Raw genomic sequence first — 26,023 nt, 5'->3', positions numbered from 1 at the left:
GAACCGGATCCTTGGCGCCGCTCTGCCCGCGCTCCCTCGATGGTGGCGCCCTCCTTCCGGGCCGCGGAGCATTGTGGGGCGGCAAGATGGCGGCGCTCAGCGGTGTCCGGGCGGTTGCCAGGGTGAGTGAAGGGGAGCGGAGGGGGAGGCGGCCCCGCGGGGAGGGATCTCTGGGGGCTGAGCCCCCCGCCCCCTGGAATTGCCCCACGGCCCCTCCTCTGTACGCCTCAGCCCCCCCGCCCCCCTGTAGGGCGAGGGGCGACCCTGGGGGGCTGTTCGCTGCCTCGGGGGCATTTCCACCCCCCTTGGTCCTCTCTCCCCCTCCCCCGACACCCTGGGGGAAATTAACTGAAACAAACAAACAATGGAACAAACAATGTGCTTATTGTTGTACAAAACTCACATACAGTGGTACCTCAGTTTACAGACGCTTCAGGTTCCAGACTCCGCTAACCCAGAAATAGTGCTTCAGGTTAAGAACTTTGCTTCAGGATGAGAACAGAAATCAGGCTCCGGTGGCGCGGCAACAGCAGGAGGCCCCATTAGCTAAAGTGGTGCTTCAGGTTAAGAACAGTTTCAGGTTAAGAACGGACCTCCGGAACGAATTAAGTACAGTGGTACCTCGGGATGCGAACAGGATCCGTTCCAGAGCCCCGTTCACATCCTGAACGCAACATAAGCCGTGACGGTGCGTCTGCGCATGCACGGTCGCATTTTGCCACTTCCGCGCATGCGCAGATGCTCAAAATGAGCGGTGAAACCCGGAAGTAACGCGCTCCATTACTTCTGGGTTGCCGCAGAGCGCAACTTTAACGCGCTCAACCCAAAGCACATTCAACCAGAGGCATGACTGTACTTAACCCGAGGTACCACTGTATACATACATTTGTCACGGATACGATCCCCTCTATTCTTAAGCAGCATTTGAGAATGGTTTGTTATGGAGTCTAACTAGTTTCAAACAAAAAACCCCCCCTTCCATTAGCACCTTGGAGACCAACTAATTTAGTTATCGGTATGAGCTTTCGTGTGCATGCACACTTCTTCAGATACACAGGTATTCTTCAGATACCTGTGTATGTGGAGAAGTGTGCATGCACACGAAAGCTCATACCGATAACTAACTTAATTGGTCTCTAAGGTGCTACTGGAAGGAATTCCCCCCCCCCCCGACTATGGCAGACCAACACGGCTACCTGCCTGTAACTAGTTTTGAATGGTTCCTGTTCATTTTCGGATCCCTCCATAGTCTTACAGTCTACAGCATGGAGGCGACTTTTGCATATAGACCACAAATTCTCTTTTTTTATTTATTTTTATTTATTTTAATTTTATTTACAACATAAATCCATCACAACTCAAATAGCCCACAAATTCTCAATGGGATTGACATCCAGGGAATTCCCTGGCCAATCAAGTACCTGTATTTGCTGCTTTGTCCTGAATTTCTTCCCCACTTTCAATGTGTGACAGCGGACTAGGCCCTGCTGCCGTATTCCCAGTACCCTCAGGATACCTCTTTTCCAGCTCTGGAATAACTCTTCTTTCGTAGAACCTCAATATATTGTGGCGAGCGCATTATTCCTTCTACTGGCTGCAGGCTTCCAACACCATAATGAATTTTCATGTTTGTTTTGAGTACAGTGGTACCTCTGGATGCGAACGGGATCCATTCTGGAGCCCCGTTCGCATCCTGAAGCAAACGCAGCCTGCATCTGTGCCTGTGCATGCATGTGACGTCATTTTGAGTGTCTGCGCATGCGTGAGCGGCGAAACCCGGAAGTAATGCATTCCATTACTTCCGAGTCGCCACATAGCACAACCCGAAAATGCCCAACCTGAAGCAACTTTAACCCGAGGTATGACTGTACGGGATTACGAGTAAGATAGAAAACATGCTTTGTTTCAGTTAATTTGCACAAGGGTGTACAATGCCCACCACAACAGCCCTGCCAGATAGGGTCAGGCTGAGAGGTGGCGATGGGCCCCCAAGGTCACACCCAGTGGGCTTTGTGGACATGCAGGGGCAGGATTTGAACCCAGGTCTCCCCAGGTCCTAGTCTGACACGGGTCCCCGGCTGTTGTTGGACTACAACTCCCAGCATCCCTCCCCACTGGTCCTGCAACCACTGGATGATGGGAGTTGTAGTCCAACAGCAGCCAGGGCCCCCAAGAGAGACCCCCGCCTCAAGGAGTTTGCCTTCCGAGTCTTCCTGGGCAGGGAGCCCCAGGGATGGCTGGCACATGAGGAGGTGCCTGGGCCCCAGCACTGCGTACCCCCAAAGAACTTGTGAAAACGGCAGCCTCTCAGGAAGAAGCTTGTCTCTAGGATTATTTATTTCATAAAATGTATACATGGCTTGATTGTAAGAAAAACACCTCAAAGACATTTGTGAAAAGATGAAAAAAGAAAATCATCATCAAGAAAAAACTACAGTAGCTTAAAACGCACAAGAAGTTAAAATACTGAGATGTGTTAAAATTCGCATCCACTTTCTAAGCATCTGAGTAGCCTTGTCTAAACAAGAATGTTTTTAGCAGGGAAGGTGTCTGCTTGGTGTCAACAGGCAGGGAGTTCCAAAGTGCAGGTGCTGCCACACTAGATGAATTAGTGCAGAACGGCTATTATGTGACACTTGCCGTAGTGCTAATTCCACCGACTGAAGCAGTTGCGGTCAGGTGATCTTCTAGGTCAGCTAGTTCCCAGTTCTTAAGAGCTTTAGATACTAACAATAACGCCTTGAACTTGGCCCAGTTGCAAATCTGCAATCAGTGCAAATCTAAAATAAGGCTTCCTGCCAGGAATTGAAAGATAGTTAACATAATGACTGGGGCTGGTGGGAGTTGGGGGGTCCAGCAACATCTGGAGGGCCAAAGGTTCCCCATTCTGACCTGTGGAATTCACTGTCACAAGATTATTTTTATTTTTATAATATTTTTATTATATTTTCAACAAAAAAAGCAAACAACAAACACAGCAACAACCACAAACAAAGAAACTTATACACAACAACAATATCAAATCCATAAAATGGGATTCTCTGAATCCCATGATTCCCCCCTTCCTTAAATTCCCTTTTCAACTGCATGAGATCCAAGTGTGGTGTAGTGGTTAAGAGCGGTAGACTCGTAATCTGGTGATCTGGGTTCAATTCTCCGCTCCTCCACATGCAGCTGCTGGGTGACCTTGCGCCAAGGTCTCTGAAGTCTCTCAGCCCCACTCACCTCACAGAGTGTTTGTTGTGGGGGAGGAAGGGAAAGGAGAATGTGAGCCGCTTTGAGACTCCTTAAAGGGAGTGAAAGGCGGGATATCAAATCCAAACTATACTCCAAATTATTTTTTCTACCTCAAATTTCCTGTATTAATTGTAAAATTACAAGTGTTCTTAAAATCCTGCCAGTGTATTAACCTGTTTACAATACTTTTGCAAATACAGTCATACCTCGGGTTACAGACGCTCCAGGTTGCGCGATTTCCAGATGCGCACCGAACCCGGAAGTACTGAAACGGTTACTTCCGGGTTTTGGTTCTTGCGCATGCGCAGAAGCGCTAAATCACGCTTTGCACAGAAGTGCCAAATCGCAACCCTTGCGTGTGCAGACGCAGCGCTGTGGGTTGTGAACGCTGAGGGTTGCGAATGTGCTTCCCGCACGGATCACGTTCGCAACCTGAGCGTCCACTGTACATAATAAACATTTCCCGTTCTTTTAAAAATTTCTTACCATCTTGATTTCTTTTCCTTTTCTTATTAAAGATTTTCTTGATTTACAAATCATCTTGATTTCTGAGCTTTCCAGTTAGTTTTGTCATTTCAGCATAGTCCACTAACTCACTGTCACAAGATGTACTGGTGGCCACTGACTTGGATGGTTTTGAGTGTGTTTGTTGTTGTCATTTAGTTGTGTCCGACTCTTCATGACCCCATGGACCAGAGCACGCCAGGCATGTGTTTAATTCAATGTTACTTCTGCCTTAGTAAAGCCTAAGGAGTAAAGCTTGAGGTTGAGCCTTGCTTAGATGGGATCAGCTCCTTATATCAGAAGCTAGAGCCTGTTTAAAGCCCTATACGGCCTTGGCCCAGTATACCTGAAGGAGCGTCTCTACTCCCATTGTTCAGCCCGGACACGGAGGTCCAGCTCCGAGGGCCTTCTGGCGGTTCCCTCGCTGCGAGTATTGAGGTTACAGGGAACCAGGCAGAGGGCTTTCTCAGTGGTGTCAAGGAAATAAACAACTATCTGACTTTTAGAAGACATCTGAAGGCAGCCCTGTTTAGGGAAGTTTTTAATGACTGATGTTTTAGTGTATTTTTAATCTTTTGTTGGAAGCTTCCGAGAGTGGCTGGGGAAACAGCCAGATGGGCAGGGAAGAAATTAATAATAATAATAATAATAATTCCTTTTCCATTGCAGAGTCTTCTGCTGTCGCAGAGCTGTGGGGCATGGAGGAGCCTCAGCACCTCAGCTGCAGTTCTGCAGAAGCCAGCCAAGGTAAGGCTCCTCCTCTCTCTTGCAGATGCTCTCCCTTCTTCCAGCTCCAGGCTTCCTCTGTTTATTGAGGGCATTTCTATGTCACAGTTCTGTGTTGCAACCAACATCTGAAGCAGTGTACGAAATGTTAAGAGAGCTGTAGTTCATCTGCAAAAGGAGGCTAAAAATACTGTCATACCTTACAGGGTTGTTGTAAGGACCACCAATGTATGTGCAGTGCTTTTTTCTTAAAGTTCTTTTTTAAAATTCAGACGGGGGACTGGGAGCGGCCGCTGGGACCACAAAACACTGGTCCTGAGAGATCTGTATTGGCTCCCAGTACGTTTCCGAGCACAATTCAAAGTGTTGGTGCTGACCTTGAAAGCCCTAAATGGCCTTTCAAGCCCAGTATACCTGAAGGAGCGGCTCCACCTCCATCATTCTGCCTGGACACTGAGGTCCAGCTCCAAGGGCGTTCCGGCAGTTCCCTCATTGCAAGAAGTGAGGTTACAGGAAACCAGACAGAGGGCCTTCTCGGTAGTGGCACCCACCCTGTGGAACGTCCTCCCATCATGTGGTGGTCAGGTTGGATTGCTATGATCCCACGTGACCACCACACATGAGATGTCAAGGAAATAAGCAACTATCCTATTTTTAAAAGGCATCTGAAGGCAGCCCTGTTTAGGGAAGTTTTTAATGTTTAATGCTGTATTGTTTTTAGTACTCGATTGGGAGCTGCCCAGAGTGGCTGGGGAAACTCAGCCAGATGGGCGGGGTATAAATTATTATTATTATTATTATTATTATTATTATTATTATTATTATTATTATTATTATTATATTACATTGTGGGGGGCTGGACCAGATGACCCTTGGTGTGACAGTTCTATGACTAAGTTTTCATTAAAAAGAGAAAAATCAGTTCAGCTCCTGCCAGGGTACTCATTTAGCTGTATATCTGATTTGCATAATATCCCCCAGTTTAGATGGTTTTTTTTTTTTAACCTCTTCTAAAGGATGGGGAGTAAAAACCGGTTCTGCTCCCCTTGCTCTGAGGATCAGGATGGGTGTGACTCTGTGCTCTCCTCTTCTAGGCGGAGAGCTTCAGCTCAGAGGGGGTGTTCCCCGTCACCATGATCCCAGGGGATGGCGTGGGGCCTGAGCTCATGCACTCCGTCAAGGAAGTCTTCAAGGTAAGAGCGCTTGCTTCGCTTGGCGATTTCTCAAGAGCTTGGCTTTGGGGAGGAGGCAAAGGGCTGGCTGGCTGAGACGCTCCAGTCTCTTGCCCTGAATTAAGCCGTGGCATCTTTGTTGTCAAGCCCCAAGGTCTGGTCCTCAGGTCAAGACAGTGGGGCTCAGATCAGAGTCCCAAGCCCAGCTGCATGACAGGGTTGCTGGGGAAAATCTCTCCTGGCTTGGCTCATCCTTGGGGGTGCCTGTGACAGCCAGTATGGGTGTTTTGCAGTGCCCCCACACCTCGACAGGATTCCCTTTCCGCATGTGACATTCCTTGCAAGAGGCGGAGAGGGGTGCACTGCTTTCTTCTGCATGGGACGACCACGTGGAAATCAGAGAAGGGGCCCACCCTGGCCATGTGACCCAGCAGCACGACACCCCACTTTCCTCCCTCCTGTGTGTTTCTGTAGGCGGCTGGTGTCCCTGTGCAGTTTGATGAGCACCACCTGAGTGAGGTGCAGAACATGGCTTCAGAGGAGATCCTGGATCAAGTCCTTGGCTCCATGGACAAGAGCAAAGTGGCCCTCATGGGTACGGCGTGAGGGGAAGTTGGTGGGCAAGGCTTCCTTAGAGGCCCATGGCGTACATCTGGGCCAGGCATAGGCAAACTCGGCCTTCCAAATGTTTGGGACTACAATTCCCATCATCCCTGGCCACTGGTCCTGTTAGCTAGGGATAATGGGAATTGTAGTCCCAAACATCTGGAGGGCCAGAGTTTGCCTATGCCTGATCCGGGCCATGGGGAAGTGGCTTGCATCTTGCAAGGAGACGGCTTTCTCTGGGCTGCCAATAGCACCTTCACGGGGGCTCCCATCCCCTTATCACCCTGTGGCTCTCCTCTGCAGAGGGCTGGGGTCTTTTCTCACTGTCTCTCGCCATTGCAGGAAAGATCCACACCCCCATGGAATACAAAGGGGAACTGGCCTCCTACGACATGAGGCTCAGGTAAGTTTCAGCAGCCTTGCACCGGGGAGACTAGATAAACTTCAAATGCCGCCACCATCCAGCTAAAGGCATCCAATTTGCTGTCGTCTGAAAGGATGGAAAGGGTGTGTTTCCCTATCTTCTGCTTTTCCACAATGAGCTGCACCCAAAGCAGCAAACATCCAAAATATCAAAATGAGAAGCATGTCAGTATAGTAAAAAATGACAAAAATCAACAATTTAGCAAACAGAATAATACTACACACTGCAGAAAAACAACAACCCACCAATCCGTCTAGCCTTAAATACCTAAATACAAAGCGAAATGAGAGTTAATTACCAATGAAGTTTCTGGTACCAATCTTGCTGCACTCCAAGGAGCGTGGCTTAAATGCGTTTCAGAGGGGCGAGGTGGATCACGTACGGGGGCAGACAGGCGAGGGGAAAGCCACGGCTCAAGGCAGCCCTGGATAGGGAAGGTTTTAATGTGTGATGGTTTTAGATTTTGTTGGTAGTCACCCAGAGTGGCTGGGGCAACGCCCTCAGATGGGAGGCATATTTTTATTATTCTTTTTATTTAATTTATTTATTATTATTATCATCATCATCATTTATTGCTGGGCCAGCCCATCACGGTGACTGAAGAGACAGAATTGAATGAGCAGCCATGGGGGCAGATTGATTTGGAGGATGTGGGGCCGGCTGGTGTTGAGACAGCACTTTAAAATGGTGGTGGTGGTAGGTTTTCTCCGTAACTCTGGCTTCCCTCTTCCAGGCGCAAGCTGGACCTCTTTGCCAACGTGGTCCGTGTGAACAGCCTGCCCGGCTACAAAACGCGGCACAACAACCTGGACCTGGTGATCATCCGTGAGCAGACGGAGGGCGAGTACAGCTCCCTGGAGCACGAGGTGAGTGCTGCCAATGCAGTAATGAAAATAAATATATATAACTTACATGCCACCTATCTTGCTGGGTGACCCCAGCCACTCTGGGCAGCTCCTGACAAAAGAGAGTCAAAACACTATACAGCATCACTTCCCTGAACAGGGCTGCCTTCAGGTGTCTTTTGAAAAGCACATAGCTCATAGATCTTTCAAGACCACATAACACCGGTCTTGAAAGATCTACATTGGCTCCCAGGACATTTCCAAGCACAATTCAAAGTGTTGGTGCTGACCTTGAAAGCCCTAAACGGCCTCGGTCCAGTATACCTGAAGGAGCGTCTCCACCCCCATCGTTCTGCCCGGACTCTGAGGTCCAGCTCTGAGGGCCTTCTGGTGGTTCCCTCACTGCGAGAGGCCAAGTTACAGGGAACCAGACAGAGGGCCTTCTTGGTAGTGGCACCCGCCCTGTGGAATGCCCTCCCACCAGGTGTCAAAGAGAAAAACAACTACCAGACTTTTAGAAGACATCTGAAGGCAGCCCTGTTTAGGGAAGCTTTTACTGTTTAACAGACCACTATTTTAGTACTTTGTTGTAAGCCGCCCAGAGTGGCAGGGTATAAATAATAAATTATTATCATAAATTATGATATCTGTTTGGCATCTGCTGGGAGGGCTTCTGTTCCTGGCTGTGCTGATCCTGCAGTCCTAAAGTTACACAATTGAGTGAGATGCAGGGAGTGTGAGAGCCACTGTGTGAATGGGAAGGACATTTCTAACGTAACGTTTGGTGATGGGGTCGGGAGCGAAAGGCTGTGTACACTGACAGCCCCCACAGTAAAATGGGGAGTGGGGAGGAGACAAAGCTTGTGTGAACCTTTGGGGTGGGGGTCGGAAGGGGAACAGGCAAAGTAGTTTTCTAGTGGGATAGGAGCCAGTCTGCTTAACTGTACACCCCTCTGGTGTGGGGCTTCTCCCCTTGGCTCTGGAGAAGGCAGGCTCTGCTTGCTTCAGATTCATTCATTCATGCTAAGCAGGTTCATTTAGCTCTAAGGGCTACTTGCCTAAGAACGTTGATGTACAAGACAACCTCTGCTTGCAGGCTTACATTCTAAAAGACACAGCACAAAAGGAAATGGGTTGGGATGGGATGAGGAAAACAAGCAAACCCGGGCACCAGTTCTTAAAGTTATAAAGTTTGAAAGGAAACAGTTCTTGGGCAGGAGGGGGTGGATGAGGAGGAAGAGCCAGGCGGAGGCAGTCTCTGAGCAGAGCCCAGGAGGCCTGACGCTTGAAAGGGGCGGGGGCCTTGGTGGGGGCAAAGCCTTCCTTCATGTGGTTTGTGCTGCTTGTGCCCCCTCTGTGCTCAGAGCGCCAAGGGTGTCATCGAGTGCATGAAGATCATCACTCGGGCCAAGTCGCAGCGCATTGCCAAGTTTGCCTTTGACTTTGCCACCAAGAAAGGGCGCTCCAAGGTCACAGCCGTCCACAAAGCCAACATCATGTGAGTGGGGAGCAGCGGGAGGGCGGGGGCCGGCTGGCTGGGGGCTCCTTTTCCTGTTGCTGACCCCCAGTCCCCATCTCAACACCCAGGGGGTTCCCAAGTGTTTGTGCTGCCACACTAAGGGGTCAAGTTCTTCCAGATTCTGAACGGCCCTTGGTGACAGAGTCAGTTCCATGGAAGGAAGTGGCCGACCTGTTGAGATGAATGGCCTAACTTGGACATGCTCCTTACTTTCATCATCATCATCATTTTTAATTTGTATATCGCCTTTCTATCTTACAATACTCAGGGTGGTTTACAAGTTGAAGAAACAAAAAATGTACATCTTATAACAATCTAACGCAATACAAAAATGTGATAATAAAACATAACTTTAAAATAGGCAGCCTACATCAAAAAAGTAACATTCCACAATCAATTAGAAAAGTATAAAATAATAATACCAACATATAAAAGTTAAACAGAAACCCACCCAACAGTTACAGTAATATCTAAACTATAATCAATAAAACAGCGGCACATAAAACAATACAATACAAATTGAGAGGCCGAGGGTGGGGCTAGGCAGGTGGAAGGAGGCCTTGCCTGATGGAGTCTCTCCCCTCACAGTTCTTCCTCCAGGAGCAGCTCCCTTATGTGGACTCCTAGGGCCGGAGGGTGGGGCAAGGCAGTGGGTCAGCCTTACTTGAATACCGCCCCAAGTCTGTCTCCTGTTTCCACCTTACCCACTTTCCTTGGGACAGCGTCCAGAATTCCAGACTGTCTTCTCTCTCTCTCTCTCTCTCAGGAAACTGGGCGATGGGCTTTTCCTGCGCTGCTGCAAAGAGGTGTCCGAGTTGTATCCCAAGATTAAATTTGACACCATGATCATAGACAACTGCTGCATGCAGGTAGGCCAGGCCCCTCGGCCCTCCCTCCCCGCTGCCTCCTTCAGCAGATATGTTCCCCTGGGGACCCTTGCCCCTCTGCCCAGGCTTGTGGGTTGCCAGAGGAGTCCCCCAGCATTGGCAGTGTGCCCCTGCAATTCTCGGTTGCTGGGCGGCCTCACCCCCTCCTGGCATGTGGCCTGCAGAGGAGCTTGGGCACAAAACCGTGAGCTGCCCGTGAGACTGGCATGACGGGAGGGTGCTTCCTGCCGCAATTCCACGTGCAATGGTGTGCCTTGTCTTCCTTCCAGCTGGTGCAAAACCCTTACCAGTTTGACGTCTTGGTCATGCCCAACTTGTACGGCAACATCATCGACAACCTGGCGGCCGGCCTGGTGGGTGGGGCCGGCGTGGTTCCTGGAGAGAGCTACAGTGCTGAATACGCCGTCTTTGAGATGGTGAGGAACTGATCGGGGCCGGGTTCGCCCTCCCTCCGTCCCGGGGGCTTCAGGGGAAGCTGGGCAGCACAATGTGTCTGAGAGCTTTTCCCCCTTTCTCTCCTTCCTTCCAGGGCGCCCGTCACCCCTTTGCTCAGGCTGTGGGGAGAAACATCGCCAACCCCACAGCCATGCTGCTCTCCTCGGCCAACATGTTGAGGCATCTCAAGTGAGTTCCCTGGGCTGAGTGGCAAGAGGGCGAGGAGCCTTCCAGCAGAATAATAATAATTCCACCTTCATTGTCATTGTACAACCTGTGTACAGTGAAATTAAGTGAGCCTTCCTTCCCCACAACACTCAGTCTCATTGCACTCTGTGTGCTTTTCGAACAACACACCACCTCGCAAATCAATTTCACTGTGTTATTTTCCGTTCAACAGCCTAACAGCCCCCAGACAAAAGCTGTTTTTTAGCCTGTTGGTACGGCTGATTATACTTCTATCTCTCCTGCCCGAGGGTAGAAGATTAAAGAGGTGCCTAGCTGTCAACATTTCCCTTTTTTAAAGGGAAATTCCCTTATTCCGAATAGGATTCCCTGCAAGAAAAGGGAAAGGTTGATAGCTATGAAGAGGAGATGGCCGGGGTGGCCTCCCTCACAGGGTTATTACTCCTTGTGACAGCCTCCTCTTTCCTCCTCCCCTGTCTAGCTTGGAATACCACTCCACCATGATCTCGGACGCCGTGAGGAAGGTGATCAAAGTTGGCAAAGTGAGTATTGAGCTGTCTGGTTTCTGTCCTTTCCTTTCTGCTGTGTGCCGAACCTGTCTCTGCTTCTCTTCCCTCCGTGTTGTGCCCAGTTCTGGCTGGCAGGTTCTGTTGGGGCAGTTGGGGGGAGTTCAGGCCAAGGAGAGTGGGGGGGGGGGCAAAATTTGCCAGGGCAGCTGACTCACTCCCCCAGGAGGAGGAGGCTATTGGGGCTTGTTTGTACTTAGAGCTCACCCTTCATCAAATGGATTACAAAAATATCCTACTTAAAATTATTTTCAAATTATTATTATTATTATATTTATTTATATCCCTCCTTTTCCTCAGCGCAGGACTTAAGGCAGCTTACACAAATTAAAGCAGCACAAATAAAATACAAAAAGCAAAAAACATATACAGTGGTACCTCGGGTTACATACTGTCAGAGCTGCTTGAAGATCCTAGCTCACAGAGGATCACGCTAGCCAGCGATCATTAAGTAAAAGTCTTTATTGAATTACAGTTTCCATTCTCATGCTGCTGCGCGCAACTCTACGTCTAGTAGCTAGATCGGCGAAGCTCCGTCTGAGTCTCCGCCCCGTGTGCACCAACTTAATATCCTAGCCTTGCTCCACCTTTTCCGCCTGACTGTCCTCCTCTGGGTCCCTCTACCCCCCGGGGCTTCTTCCTTCCGGGATTCTTCTGACGCTGACCCGGACCCTCCTGCCTCCTTGCGCCGGGCTTTAGGACCTGGTTCCCTTTCGGGGCTGCTTACTGCGCCGCCTTCCTCTGCATTTGAACTTGGCGCGCGCGCCCAACCTTCCACTTTCCTCTTAACCGTTTCTTCGCTCCCCGATGGAGGTGTGGCCACTCCTGACTCATGCCCTCCCTCCTGTGGTGAGCTGCCAGCGCTTCCCCCCTGGCTCCCTTCCTCTTCCCTGCTTCCTGGCGGTGACGCTGGTCCCGATTTCCAGCTGCTCCCCCCTGAGTCCCCTCTGGCTCTATCTTCCTGGGGTGCCCCCCTAGACTCCCCCCTTGCCCTGGCCACTGGTGCTCCTTTCTGTGAATCCTCTGATTCACTGGAAAGACTAGGAGATCTCGGGTCGTCGTCATCACTCATCTTTTCTTCTGCCTCCTCCCCTTCGCTCTCTGTTTCCTCCCTTGCCCGTGCCTCTGCTCCTAAACCCCTGACATCCATCCCCCCCTCGAAGCCCCCCATTCCCCCCTCCCCTCCTTCCGGTGCTGGAGCTGGGGGCTGCTGTTGCAAAGGGACGAACGTCGGATATCGGTCGCTTCCCGTGGCGGGCCTCCATCTGAACTCTCCCGGGTCTTCCTCCCTGCTCTCGTCGACGACGGTCACCTCCGCTTCCATCTCTGTGCCGCCGTGCTCGAAACCAGGGTCGTCCCCGAAAATGTCCATGTCCGTCTCTCCCTCACTTCCTCCTGGCGGCGTTGCTCGTCCTGAGCATTCCAGCCACTTTCTGCGGAACTGCTCCTCTGGCCTATCGTCCCACCAATACGAGGGTTCTGAGGCAGATCCCGAGGGTGACCCCTCCGGGGAACGGACGTCTCGTGTCGGTTCCTCGTCCGAGTCGAACCCCCGGAACGTGCTGGCCGAAAGCGTGGGCGTGAAAAGCCAGTCGTCGAAAAAGTCTGCTGGCATAGGTCTATGTGGGAAGAGGGCATGAAACTCGTCTTTGAGCAGAGGTTCGTCCAAGGCGTAGCCCGGCACCCAGCTGTTCGCACTGGCCGGGGTGCCCTCCTTGGCGAGAAAGTATTCTACCCCCTCTTCCCCCCATCTGGAGTCCAAAATCTCCGTGACTTCGTTGATGCGCTCCTTCTGTGCCACTCCCGCGTGCCCTGTTCTGTCTCTGACCGGACTCGGCGCCGTTCCGGGTTCCTGGAACCTGTGCGGTGCCTTGTAGGGAGTGAGCACCGATCTGTGGAATACCGGATGCATTCTGGAACCCTCCGGAAGTGCCAGTCTGAAAGCTACCGGGTTGACCTGCTCTTCGACTTGGTAGGGCCCCAGTTGTTTATGCCCTAGTTTCTTCTTGGCCAACGACCTGGCCGGCACTGCGTGGGCTGCTAACCAAACCCAGTCTCCCACGTGGAGCTCTTCTCCAACCCTTCTGTGCTTGTCTGCTTGTACCTTGTATGCGTGCTTGGCCAGCTCCAGGTGGCGCCTCAGCTGATCGTGGACTTCCTGCAGCTCCGACGCGAACGCATCTGCTGTCTGCGGCTCCCCCTCCCCCATTCTTTCCAGTCCCGGGAAGGTTCTGGGGTGCCTCCCGTTGTTGGCGAAGAACGGCGTGACCCCCGTGGACACGTGCTTCGTGTTGTTGTAGGCGAACTCGGCAAGCGGCAGGTAATCCACCCACGTCGCAGGCTGTTGATTTGCATAACATCTCAGGTACTGCTGCATGATGGCATTGACCCGCTCCGCTTGCCCGTTGGTCTGCGGGTGTCTCGCCGACGCCAGGTTGATCTTGACGTTCAGGAAGCCCATCAGCTTCTGCCAGAAATTCGAGATGAACTGCCGCCCCCGGTCGGACAGAATAGACCGTGGCAGACCGTGAACCTTGAACACGTGGTCTATGAACAGTTTGGCGGTTTGCTCTGCCGTGGCCACCTTAGCACACGGAATGAAATGCGCCATCTTGGAAAACAGGTCCACCACCACCAGCACTGCCGTCTTGCCCCTCGAGCTGGGCAGATCCGTGACAAAGTCCAGGGCCACCCTTTCCCAAGGTTCGACCGGAGTTTGCAGCGGTTCCAACAGTCCGGCCGGCGGTTTGTGCACTGGTTTGGCCCTCTGGCAGGTGTCACACCTCGCCACGTAGTCTGCGACCTCCCCTCTCATTCCAGGCCACCAGAAATCCCTGGCTACCAATTCCACCGTCTTCTCCTTGCCAAAGTGCCCGGCCGTGGGCGCGTCGTGCAGCTGCTGCAGCACCTTGGCGCGAAGGTCGTCTCCCGGCACGTAGATGGCCCCTTTACGGATGAGCAATCCATCTCGTAGCTGGAAACCGTCGGCCGCAGCCGTGCCCCTTTGCACCTCTGCCATCTTTGCTTGCGCGAAGGAGTCATCCTGCAACGCTCGTCGCACCGCCTCCAGGTCCACGGTGGCCGCGGCGCACGCCCATACTGTTGGTGCGAAGATGTGCATGGCGGCCGCTGGCGTTGCGTCCTCCAGATACTGTGGCTTACGGGAGAGGGCGTCCGCCATGATGTTAGTGTCCCCCGGGACATACTCTATGCGGAAGTCGAAGTTCGCAAAAAACTCAGCCCAACGTATCTGCCTCTGGTTTAGGAACTGTGCCGTGCGCCAGTGCTCCAGATTCTTGTGGTCCGTGCAAACCTGCACCGTGTGCTTGGCGCCGATCAGGAAGTGCCTCCACGCTTTGAACGCTGCATGAATGGCCAGCAACTCCCTGTCCCAGATGGTGTAGTTCTGCTCGGACTTGCTGAGCTTCCTGGAGTAAAACGCTGCCGGTCGCCACACCCCCTGCTGGTCCTTTTGCAGCAGGACCGCCCCCACGGCTCTGTCCGAGGCGTCTGTCTCCACCCTCATCGGCCTGCTGGGGTTGACGTGAAGCAGCTGCTCTTCCGACGCGAAGAGACGCTTGAGTGCCTGAAAGGACTGCTCCGCCTCCTCTGTCCAAACGAACTTCTTTTTCTTGGAGCTAAGCGTGTCTGTGATGGCCGCTGTCTGCATCGCGAAGCCCTTGATAAACTTGCGATAGAAGTTCGCAAAGCCGACAAACCTCTGGACCTCCTTCCGGTTGCGTGGACTCTTCCAATCCAATACCGCGCGAACCTTGGCGCTGTCCATGGCGAGCCCCTTGTCAGACAGCTTGTAGCCCAGAAAATCCACCTCCGTCACGTCAAATTGGCACTTCTCCAGCTTGGCGTAGAGCCTATGTTGCTTTAGTCTGGTCAGCACTTCCTTGACGTGTCTGTCATGCTCCTGCTGCGATTCCGAAAAGATCAGGATGTCATCTAAGAAACAGACGCACGTCTTGTAGAGAAGTCCCGCCAACACGTGATGCATGAAAGCTTGAAAAACGTGGGAGCCATTTTGCAATCCAAAGGGCATAACTCTGTATTCGTAGGTACCCAGTGGCGTGAACATGGCCGTCTTCCACTCATCTCCCTCCCGCATACGAATGAGGTTGTACGCCCCTCGCAGGTCTAACTTGGTGAACACTTTTCCCTTCCGCACCTTCGCCAGGAGGTCGTCGATTCAGGGCATGGGGAAGTCCGACGGCTTGGTCCCATTGTTTAAAATGCGATAGTCCACGACCAGTCTTTTTTGGGGCGTGTCTCGCTTTTTAACAAAGAATACTGGACTGCCCCCCGCTGCCTTGGACTCTCGGATGAAACCGCGCTCCAAATTATGATCTATGAACTGTTTGAGTTCCTGCAGCTCGTCCTCTGACATGGAATACAGTTTCCCCTTAGGCAGCGCCACCCCCGGCAGCAGGTCAATCTTGCAGTCATATGGTCTGTGAGGGGGCAGCCTGTCGGCCTCCTTCTCGCAGAAAACTTCCAAAAATTCTGCGTACTTGTGGGGAATCGCTTGCAGCGTGCCTAGCAGCAGCTGTGACTCCTCTTCCTCTCCTTCCTGCCGGGGCACGATGCAGTGTTCAGCACAAAAGGAAGAGCCGAAGATCAGCTGCCTCTGGTACCAAGCCAGCGTTGGGCTGTGCTTGTCCAGCCAACTCATTCCCAATACAATGGGCGTATCCGATAGTTGAGTGACATTGAAGCTGATGATTTCTTTGTGATTTCCAAGTCGCATCGCCATGGGCGGCGTCTGCTTCACCACTTGCCCCCCTAGCAACTCCCTGCCATCCACCGTGACAACCTGCAGGGGCAGTGTGGCCGGCAGCAACTGTATAGCGTGCTTGTCGACAAAGTCCTGCCCTATAAAGTCCGCGTTGCTGCCCGAGTCAACTGTGATGGGCACGTCAGTGGTGATCCCATTGGGCAGCTGGAGAGATGCGGTGAGCCTCACCACTGGTTTGGGCGGGAGGGGGTTCACGGGCTGTAAAACCTCTGGGGACTGCGTCACTAACACGTCTGGCTGGGCCCCAGGGCCTCTTCCTCCAGCCAGACTGCGTCGTTTCCCTGCTGTGGTCCCCCTTGCTGCGGTGCTGCAGTCACCATTGCCGAGGCTGCAGTAAGCTTGTGGAGCCTCTGGGGACACTCTTTTGCCATATGCCCTGGCTCCTCACAGACGTAACACTTCCTGTTCCCTCTAGGAGGCTTCGCTTTCACTGCTGCCGGTGCTAGGGCTCTGGTTGCTGACTGAGCCCTTGCACCTCCAACCTCCATAGGTTCGGCTCCTCCTCCTGGCGGAGGCGTGGATTGCGCCCGCGCTGCTTCTCTGGGAAGGAAGGAGGGGCCCCTGGCTGGTTCGCGCCCTCCACGCCCTTCGTCCCTGCTCCACGGACGGTCTTCCAGCCTCACCCCCACTGCCAGTGCCCTCTGAACGACCTCCTGGGTGGTTCGGGGTCTCTCCCCCCTCGCGATCTCATCTTTAATCGAGTTGTGCAGCCCCTCCCAAAAGAGGTCTCTTACAGGAGCCGAATCTCTGTCCCATTCCAGGGCACTGACCAAGGCGAAAAAGCGGGCATGATACTGCCTGACGCTGGCCCTCCCTTGTCTCAGCCCATGCACCTCCTTCCGTGCAAGATCCACGTCAATACTTGATAAAAAACACCCATCCATCGCTTTAATAAAGGCATCTGCATTCTGGAGCGCCGGATCCTTATCTCTCCATAAATTGCGTAGCCATGCTTTCGCATCCCCATGCAAATGGGACATGATGAACCCCACTCTCTCTTGTTCATCTCTAAAGTCTTTATGCAGCAGTTGCAGTGCGCACAGTACGTCGGCTCTAAAGTTGGGATACTGTTGCAGGTTCCCATCGAAGTGAGAGACCAGCCCGCCTGTTCGTCTCGCCAACCCAATTCCCTCCTGCCGGGGTGTCTGCTTTGTCAGCACGTCTAACCTGACCTGGAGATCCCTGCAGGCGGCAGCTGCCTCCTCCTCTCTCTTCCTGGATGCGAGAGCCTCGGCGTTCAGTTGTGCCACTGCTTTTCTGAGTTCCTCTATCTGCTGCTCAGCCGTCATATCGTCTGCCGTTCGTGAGCTCGCTAGTAGGCACCTGTTTCTCTCCCCTCCTCGAGGCTGTAGATGCCCACAAGAGGGAGACGGAGCTTACTGTCAGAGCTGCTTGAAGATCCTAGCTCACAGAGGATCACGCTAGCCAGCGATCATTAAGTAAAAGTCTTTATTGAATTACAGTTTCCATTCTCACGCTGCTGCGCGCAACTCTACGTCTAGTAGCTAGATCGGCGAAGCTCCGTCTGAGTCTCCGCCCCGTGTGCACCAACTTAATATCCTAGCCTTGCTCCACCTTTTCCGCCTGACTGTCCTCCTCTGGGTCCCTCTACCCCCCGGGGCTTCTTCCTTCCGGGATTCTTCTGACGCTGACCCGGACCCTCCTGCCTCCTTGCGCCGGGCTTTAGGACCTGGCTCCCTTTCGGGGCTGCTTACTGCGCCGCCTTCCTCTGCATTTGAACTTGGCGCGCGCGCCCAACCTTCTACTTTCCTCTTAACCGTTTCTTCGCTCCCCGATGGAGGTGTGGCCACTCCTGACTCATGTCCTCCCTCCTGTGGTGAGCTGCCAGCGTTTCCCCCCTGGCTCCCTTCCTCTTCCCTGCTTCCTGGCGGTGACGCTGGTCCCGATTTCCAGCTGCTCCCCCCTGAGTCCCCTCTGGCTCTATCTTCCTGGGGTGCCCCCCTAGACTCCCCCCTTGCCCTGGCCACTGGTGCTCCTTTCTGTGAATCCTCTGATTCACTGGAAAGACTAGGAGATCTCGGGTCGTCGTCATCACTCATCTTTTCTTCTGCCTCCTCCCCTTCGCTCTCTGTTTCCTCCCTTGCCCGTGCCTCTGCTCCTAAACCCCTGACACATACGCTTCAGGTTACAGACTCCGCTAACCCAGAAATAGTACCTCGGGTTAAGAACTTTGCTTCAGGAGAGAACAGAAATCGTGCAGCAGCGGGAGTCCCCATTAGCTAAAGTGGTGCTTCAGGTTAAGAACAGTTTCAGGTTAAGAATGGACCTCTGGAACGAATTAAGTACTTAACCCGAGGTACCACTGTAAAAGTTAAAAAGTGATCAAACTATAATAGAATTAAAACAGCGTAAAATTAAATCCTTTAAAATACAGATAGCAAAAACAGCACAGCACAATTAAAAGCCCTTGCTTAAAAAACAGTTCCCAAAGGCCTGTTGGAACAAAACAGGCTTCATCTGCCAGCAGAAGGACAGCAAGGAGGGAGGCAGCCCAGCTCCCCAGAAGACCCTCTCCTGCGCCCCCGCCAAAAACTCCTAAAATAAAACCCCCAAAATGACCGAAGTAACAAAACAGCACCACAGAGCGGCAGCAGGAGGGAAGTCTCCTGCTCAGCCAAGGCCTCCTGGGTAAATTGGCCAGTGGTGGCCAGGCACACATCCCTCTGAGTGGAGGTCAGTCCACCCCCCTGGGAGCCACACCAGCCAGGCCTCCCCCGCTGAGCTCAACACCTGGGCACCCAAGTCGCTCCCCCCCCCCCACACTCCATTTACCAGCGCAAGTGCAGCTCAGTGGACGCAGCTCTCAGAGAGACGCCAGTTTCCCCGTGTGGAACTGGGAATAGAGATCAGATTCCCTTGGCAGGGAAGGGACTATGGACTCTAGTGCCTGCCCCCAGCCCATCTCAGACTTCTCCCACCCTGGGGCCTGGCCACAAACAGGGCCGCCTCTCTCTCACGCAGAACCTGATTGGGAATCATGTGTGTGCGGTTGTTCCATCCCTGTGACTCCCCTAAGGAAGACCCCTTTGGGGTGACCCCGCCGCTTGTGGCACGGCTGGTTCTTGGTGCCATTCACAGGACGAGACTCTTCCCAGCACGGCCTCTCTCCTCTTTGCAGCTGCAAACAGCCAGCCATGTGTACTTGCTAGCATCCAGCGGGAAATGGGGCTGGGGTCCTGCGTCTTCTGCCCCCTTCTCCCAGCTCTTCCCCTTGTCCTGTCGCCTCCCCTCTTCAGAGCCTTCTGTGGACCGTCTTGTGGTCTGTGGCCTTGGTGGGGTGAGAGTGTCTCTGTGTCTCCCTTTGCCTCTCACTTTCTCTGGGTGCAGCTTGGGACTGTCCCCTTCCCTGTTTTTTTTTTTGGGGGGGGTTCGTGTTTCCCCCCTCCCACATCTCACAGCCGCATGTCTGTCTCCCTCTCCCCTCCTTCCCTGTGTTGGATTGTAGGTGCGGACGCAGGACATGGGCGGTTACTCGACCACCTCTGACTTCGTCAAGTCTGTGATTGACCACTTGCACCCCCACTACGGGGCCTAGGGCTGGCCTGGCCCTCGGCTGCTCCCCGCCCGGCCCCCCCCCAGCACATGGGCGCCACAGACACCTCCTCCCTCGGGGCTGCCTGTCTCAGAAGAGATCTGGGTGTGCTCTCCCTTGCGTCTCAGATCTGAAGCTGGCCGGTCCCTACTGGGGAGGGAATGTTTTCTCCCCCCCCCCCAATCTCTTAACCCTGGGTATGGGTCCCATAGATGAATTGAGAACACTCCTCGGTGCTGTGAGCCTTTGGGAACTGCTCCAGGCCTGGGGTCCCCATGCAGGCCTCCCCCTGGAGCCCCCCACAAAGACTTGCCCATAGTTTTGAAAGCAGGCAGTCTTGAGAGGCTGGGGTCCTTCAGGCTGCTCTGCCCCCTCCCATTCCCCCTCTTTTTCTGGGTGGAAATACCCCCCCCCTTCCCACTGAAGCCCAGGCTGGAACTGGCCTTGGCCCCCCTTTCAAGGGAAAGAGGTTTTTCCTGCCCATCGTCCCTTTTCAGCAAAGCTGAGCTCTGCAGGTGATGCTGTGACCTTTGTGGGGAAGGGTCCCAGTCCCCCCACCCTGCTGAGGAGGGTACCTTTTGTGGCTAGACCCTTGGTTCCTGCAGTTCTGACACAGGAGGAGGAGTGCTCTGTGCGTGAGGGAGAGGGGTGGGGAGGGCAAAAAGGAGATTTTGTTACAGCTGTGGTCCCTTGCAGAATCATGACAGCCTGGCACCAGTCTCTGCAAATGGACCTTTAGGCCCACGGAAATCCAGTTCATGGGGATTTGTCGGAATCTGCCTGTGGTGCCTGTGTCAGGTGGTGGTTTGACCCCCATGGGGGTTGTCTCATTTTGAGGCCAGCTGGCTGTGTTGGCGTGAATGGGTGGGCAGAGAATCCCACGTGTGCTCAGCTGTCATCATACTCCATATTAATTGTGAATAAAACCGTTGCGGATTTTCTGCACCAAGTGGCTCTGCCTCCCTCCTTGGGGCTGTGGTGTGTCTGATTCCTGGCATCATCTCTGCTGTGGACCCCAGAGGGAGAGCCCTGGGCCTCTGGACTCCAGACCAGGCCCCTGGAGAAGTTCCAGCCGTGGGGAACTGGTCTGGCAGCCCTGGAGTGGGCAGGAGCCAGAGGCGTCACCTGGGTCTGCCTCCCTCCCTCCCTGCTCTTGGCCCCCCAACGGATGCTCCCCTCTCCCTTTCCGGCTCGAGCGTTTGTTCCATGTCCGTGTGAAACAACAGACGTCCTCTTCCCGCCCTGCTAGAGCTTCCTCTCTCTGCCTCCATATTCATTTGCGCACTGTCCATCCTGCGCCTTCAGCATCATTGCATGACCATACATAGCATGGCTAGCAAAGCAGTCATCACTAAAACAGAAAGGGAACATCACGCTTGCCATCAGCAATTCATCCAGGTAGTTTAGATTTTCCCACAAGTTAGAACTATACACGTGAGAGGTTCAAAAAAGAAACAGCCATGGTGGGGGGTGCCTGGCAGGCCTCCCTGGAGAGGGCATTTCAGTGGCAAAAGAGGGGGTGCACCTTCTGTGAAAAGTCTCCCCCTCTGCAAGTGAGGCAGGTGCTGGCAGCGGTATCATTTAAGCTCCAAGGATGTTGCTGGCTGGCCTGCTTGTAGGGATGCCTGTTCATTTAGCCTCTTCCCTGATGGGCCAATTGAACTTCTAAGGTGTGCTTTGTGAAGCGCCTTGGGATTTATGGAAGGTGACATTGAAATATTCTTAAATGAATGGGGATTCGGGAAAATCAGTATGTCAGCTTAACCCCCTCTGTTCCTGACCAATGCTGGAAAGTGCTGCTGAAGTTGCCCTTCTGGGGGCCTCAGTGAGCAGGAGGGACAGCCTGGCTTCTACACGGATTGGGAAGATGCAGCAGACCAGAATTTCCTAGCAGCATTTGCCCAGTCGAGGGCCAAAAGCCCCTGAACGAAGAGCTGCTTAAGGAACAGGAAGCACTGAGGGGTGAATGGAGAGAAGTAAAAAGTGGGGTGCCCAAAGGATGGTGCCGGGCCTGGGGGCGTTTCCCTGATCTGGAGTCAGAGGTCAGGTGGCCAGGCTTGCGAGCGAAACTCATGGAAAACAGGAGGTAGCTCGGAAGAGCTCCAAAGGGCTCTCTCCCAGGCAGGCAAGAGGCCACGAAATGGCAAATAAGTACAGTGGTACTTTGGATCTCAAAATTAATCCATTCCATAAGTCCGTTCCAAAACCAAGGCACGCTTTCCCATAGAAAGTAACGGGAAATTGATTAATCCATTCCAGACTTTTAAAAACAACCCCTAAAACAGCAATTTAACATGAATTTTACTATCTAACGAGACCACTGATCCCTAAACTGAAAGCAACAATGTACTGCAGTCACACAATCAATTAGTAGCTGAACTGGGTTCCACAGTCACAAAAACAAAACAAAAATGCCACAAAAACAAAGGCAAACTAAATAGCAAAAACAGACCCCAGCGTAACACTCAAAACGGAGCACGTTCAGCTTCCGAAGAAAGTTCGCAAACAGGAACACTTCCTTCCAGGTTCGCAGTGTTTGAGTCCCAAGGCGTTTGAGAACCAAGGGACCCCTGTACAGTATGAACAATTTGCTGAAAGTAAGTATATGTGTTGTGCCTGGGGTGGGCGGCAAAGGTCTCCCTTCACGTCTGTGCTTATGGGGTCTGAGCTGGTGGGGAAGGGGTTGTAGACAGCAGGTGGGAAATGCCGGCTCCCTGTGTGGCAGCAGTGAGAAAGGCAAAAGGAGCTGTGGGGTGGCGAAGGACCTTTGCGGTCTTTTAGCGCACCCTGCTGCCTGCACATGGCAGGATCCCTGACACTATGGCTGTCAGCCCCCAGCGGAGGACAGCCCAACGCCCCCCAAGGAAGAGGGTCCCACTTTGGTGCAGCTCCTGTCTCTTAGGAAGCTGTCGGTCCTCCTGTCCTTCAGCCAAGATCTCCTGCTTTGTCCTTCCCAGCCAGTGCTTCTCTGCAGCGACAACAAAGGGCTCCGCTCTGGCTTCTGCAGGACTAGCCCTTCAGATCCTTGCAGATTGCGCTCCCGTCTTTGCTCCTCTCCCAGACCCTGCCTGACCTCAACTTTTTTTTCCCTTTTCCAAAAATTTTATTGCTTTTCAACATTCATCACAAAAATAACATAACAAAATACACAATAAAGAAAAAACACACACCACACTACAATAAACTAAACACACAAGAAAGAAAAAAAGATCTCTTCAAATATCCAACTTTCATCACATTGTTGACTGACTTCCTCGAATCCCCTCTAACTGAATTTCATTAGTAGATAGGTAGCCGTGTTGGTCTGCCATAGTCAAAATAAAAAAATTCCTTCCAGTAGCACCTTAAAGACCAACTAAGTTAGTTCTTGGTATGAGCTTTCGTGTGCATGCACACTTCTTCAGATACACTGAAGACTACTTCAGACTACTTCAGACTACTTCAGATACTTCTTCAGTGTATCTGAAGAAGTGTGCATGCACACGAAAGCTCATACCAAGAACTAACTTAGTTGGTCTTTAAGGTGCTACTGGAAGGAATTTTTTTATTTTGAATTTCATTATATCACCTGTATAACAGTTCTCAAAGGTCATATTTCTAATAATATTAACTCCTTTCATTTACTAACCTCTTCTCCTTTAATATTCTAATCCTTAATATTTACTACCACGTATCCTTATTCTACCCCTAAGCCTATTTGTTACTTCCAAGGATTTTCTGTTTATCTTATATCCTGCTTGACCTCAACTTAAACTTCCCCCAGTACAACAAACAGTCCTGTGGAAACAGGGTGGAACTTTACAATAATTGCAAAAGAAATCCACAGTACCAGGCAGGGCTTTATCGCGCCCGAGGCTTCTACTCTGTTGCCCATCGGTTGAGAGGAAGCCGTTTTTCCCTCGCACAATTGAAGATTCACCTGCACTTGCTGTTTAAGTGGTAGTTGCCAAAGGAACTTATAGGGATTACCTGATCTCAGACAAACCCACCACAGAAAAGAAAAATCCTGATTTGGGCGGGCGGGGAATTGAGATTACAAAGACTACTCAGAAAGGACAAAAACTCTTTAGGACCTCAGGGATTCCTACTTCATGGTGTCTAAACAACTTTCTCATCATTCACAGCTCTGACCACACATTGGTTAAAAACGCTGTCAGGTGAGAACCAAAAGATTATTTCACAGACCTGCTTAAGAAGGGTCCTTGCATATTTTGCTTCGTGGCTTTGTAGGGGGGCGAGACATGGACACAATGAGGGCAGCACAGCAACAGCTGCTGGTATCTGAAGAAGTGTGCATGCACACGAAAGCTCATACCAAGAACTAACTTAGTTGGTCTTTAAGGTGCTACTGGAAGGAATTTTTTTATTTTGACTATGGCAGACCAACACGGCTACCTATCTGTAGCTGCTGCACTTGACAGCATGGTGAGAATAGAGGTTTTTCACATGCCAGAAATGTCACCCTATCAAATGGATTACTAGTAAATTAAGGACTGGCCACAAAAATGATTCCCGCAAGACTTTGTACTGTCCGCCAACTCCAGACAGCTTTAGAGAAGTCTTCTGAAGTCACTGAAAAAGAACCAGATCTTTGTTAGAGAGTTTTGTGGGGGGGGGAGGGGGAGGGAATACCAAATTTTGGTAGAAATGGAGAATATGCAATAGTTTGTTAGTGCACGCCAAAAGTCACTTTGTTCCTTTAGGAATATAAAACATGTTATGTGTAACTTGGTTTACCATTAAATTTGGTATATTAAAAGTTCAGTTTGTGTTCAAACAATAATTAGAAATTTACTGTGCATTTTGAAATGTTTACAATCTTTGTTACAAGATTGTAAACTGCAAGCTGCTGAACTGTAAGGAACCTCTTTGACCAGACCCGTTTATGAGCAGGCAAAAGCAATCAAATGGGAGGACTCAGCTGCATTATAGTTTTTTTAAAAAAAGGAAATTACTGTTCAAAACTCCCACTGTTCTAGGTGCCTTTTGCGACAGGAAATTTCATTAGTGCAAGCAGTTTCTGAGCTCTGAGTGCAGTACTGCACCTGAGATTTCAGATTAAACCTGCAGAGTGGAAGGAAAAGAGGGCCTTTTTCTGCCTCCCCACTTCCAGCTACTCTGGAGAAGAGACCTTCTTTAAAATATTAGGGAAGATGGGCAGGGGAAGGACTAGACCATGTGAAGAATGAACATATTTTAAGGTGCCACTTAGCTCCTGGCTTCCATATCTCAGTTTCTAACAATGTCCACCATTGTGATGCAGTCACTTATTTCCATAAAAAGAGCTGAGCAAAGCAGGACGGGAGAGAGACAAGACGAAATAAACACCAGATGAAATGTCACCAGTCTATTTCTGTCTCTGTTGCTTCTGATCATTCATGTTTATCTTCAACTTCTAACAACTGAAGCTTTTGCCTAGATTGGAAAGAGCGTCTAACACCCCTTTGCACCATAGGCCAAAATAATTGGGGGCGAAAGCAAGAGTTTGGAAAACAAAAAAGGGAGGGTGGCTAGACGGCTTGAAAGGCTGGCCAGGCAGTCAAGGATAAGAAAGCCAGCAATGGCCTCAGGAGAAAAGAAGAGACCTCCATGCTTTGCTCTTTCCTGCAGCAGCAACGCTGCAGATCCGTTGCAGTTAGTGATCAGTGGGCCCAGCTCTTGCCTTGGTTCCCTGTCTGCACAGCATTCCACAGAATTTATATATATATAATTTTAAAGACTGTAAACTAGACCCCACCCTGGGATAACTGCCACCCATACAAGTTCATACCATAATACAGTCGTTCCCAGTTGGTGGCCACCCAGGAGGTCCGTGGCACCAGTCACGTAACAAAAACCACCATGAAGACCACAATTTTCAAAATTTGGGGGTCCATGGCTTGGCCTTGTTAAAAAAAGGGTCCACAGTACTTAGCTAATTGGAGCCACTGCCATAATAAACATGGAAGTTTTTAAATTCCTAGAAACAAACACATATTGCTCCCTCCATAACTATATATTGTTCCTATTGACTTTGTTTTGGAAGCGGTACATTATTATTCTTGCACAAAGGACTCTTCTGGGGGAAGAAATGGCCTTTTCTGCTAACCTCCCCATCTCTCTTCACAGGTGCGGACACCAGACATGGGCGGCTACTCCACATCCCATGACTTCACACGTGCCGTTATCACAGCTCTGAGCGAGTAGGGCTTTTCAAGAAACACATGGGGAAGGAACTCAGAAATGAATTATGATGCTGCTTTCTGCTTGTGCCAATTAATTTATTGTGAGCTTAGCTCAGTGTTGCACAAATAAAGTGAATGTGGCCACTCCCATGAGTTGTGTGCATGAAATACTCCTAGCAGACCTTGGAGGACTCTTCGGGGAAAGTGGGAAGAAGTGGCCGGCCGCGGAGTTCAGCTACCTCTGACAAGTGAAAAGCAGCTATAAGCAAAGAAGTCTGCAAATCTTGCAGTCAGCTAGCGGAGCACCAGGGATGCTGTTTGCTACCTCAGAGTCTTGAATGTGGAGAGAAGCTGGCAGTAAAACCCACCAGCTGCCCAGAACCATACACTTCCCT

The 26,023-nt window shown here is 51.5% G+C and overlaps 1 protein-coding gene across 2 annotated transcripts; it reads left to right on the top strand.

Moving 5' to 3' along the window:
• On the top strand, positions 1-25,776 carry IDH3B (isocitrate dehydrogenase (NAD(+)) 3 non-catalytic subunit beta). Of its 2 annotated transcripts, none has more exons than XM_083458927.1 (12): positions 1-122; positions 4,411-4,488; positions 5,562-5,660; positions 6,114-6,234; positions 6,588-6,648; positions 7,403-7,535; positions 8,879-9,012; positions 9,800-9,902; positions 10,190-10,336; positions 10,450-10,544; positions 11,023-11,083; positions 25,573-25,776. In XM_083458927.1, exons 1-12 carry the CDS (start codon positions 87-89, stop codon positions 25,648-25,650), a joined length of 1,146 nt encoding a protein of 381 aa, XP_083315053.1. In that variant the 5' UTR covers positions 1-86; the 3' UTR covers positions 25,651-25,776. The 2 variants fall into 2 exon arrangements, with proteins under 2 accessions (XP_083315053.1, XP_083315052.1); XM_083458926.1 differs by lacking the exon at positions 25,573-25,776 and adding an exon at positions 19,378-20,409.
• Positions 25,777-26,023: the final 247 nt, after the last annotated feature.

This window comes from Podarcis liolepis, assembly GCF_965112155.1.
Source record: "Podarcis liolepis genome assembly, chromosome: 9".
Lineage (NCBI taxonomy): Eukaryota > Metazoa > Chordata > Lepidosauria > Squamata > Lacertidae > Podarcis > Podarcis liolepis.
Note: the sequence above shows the minus strand (reverse complement) of the source record. Positions and strands in the feature narration are given on the sequence as shown.

Coding starts and splice junctions, on each gene's coding strand:
- IDH3B (XM_083458926.1), top strand. CDS start 87: ATGGCGGCGCTCAGCGGTGTCCGGGCGGTTGCCAGG. Junction 6,235..6,587: donor GAGCAAAGTGGCCCTCATGG/GTACGGCGTGAG, acceptor TCGCCATTGCAG/GAAAGATCCACACCCCCATG. Junction 10,545..11,022: donor AACATGTTGAGGCATCTCAA/GTGAGTTCCCTG, acceptor TCCCCTGTCTAG/CTTGGAATACCACTCCACCA.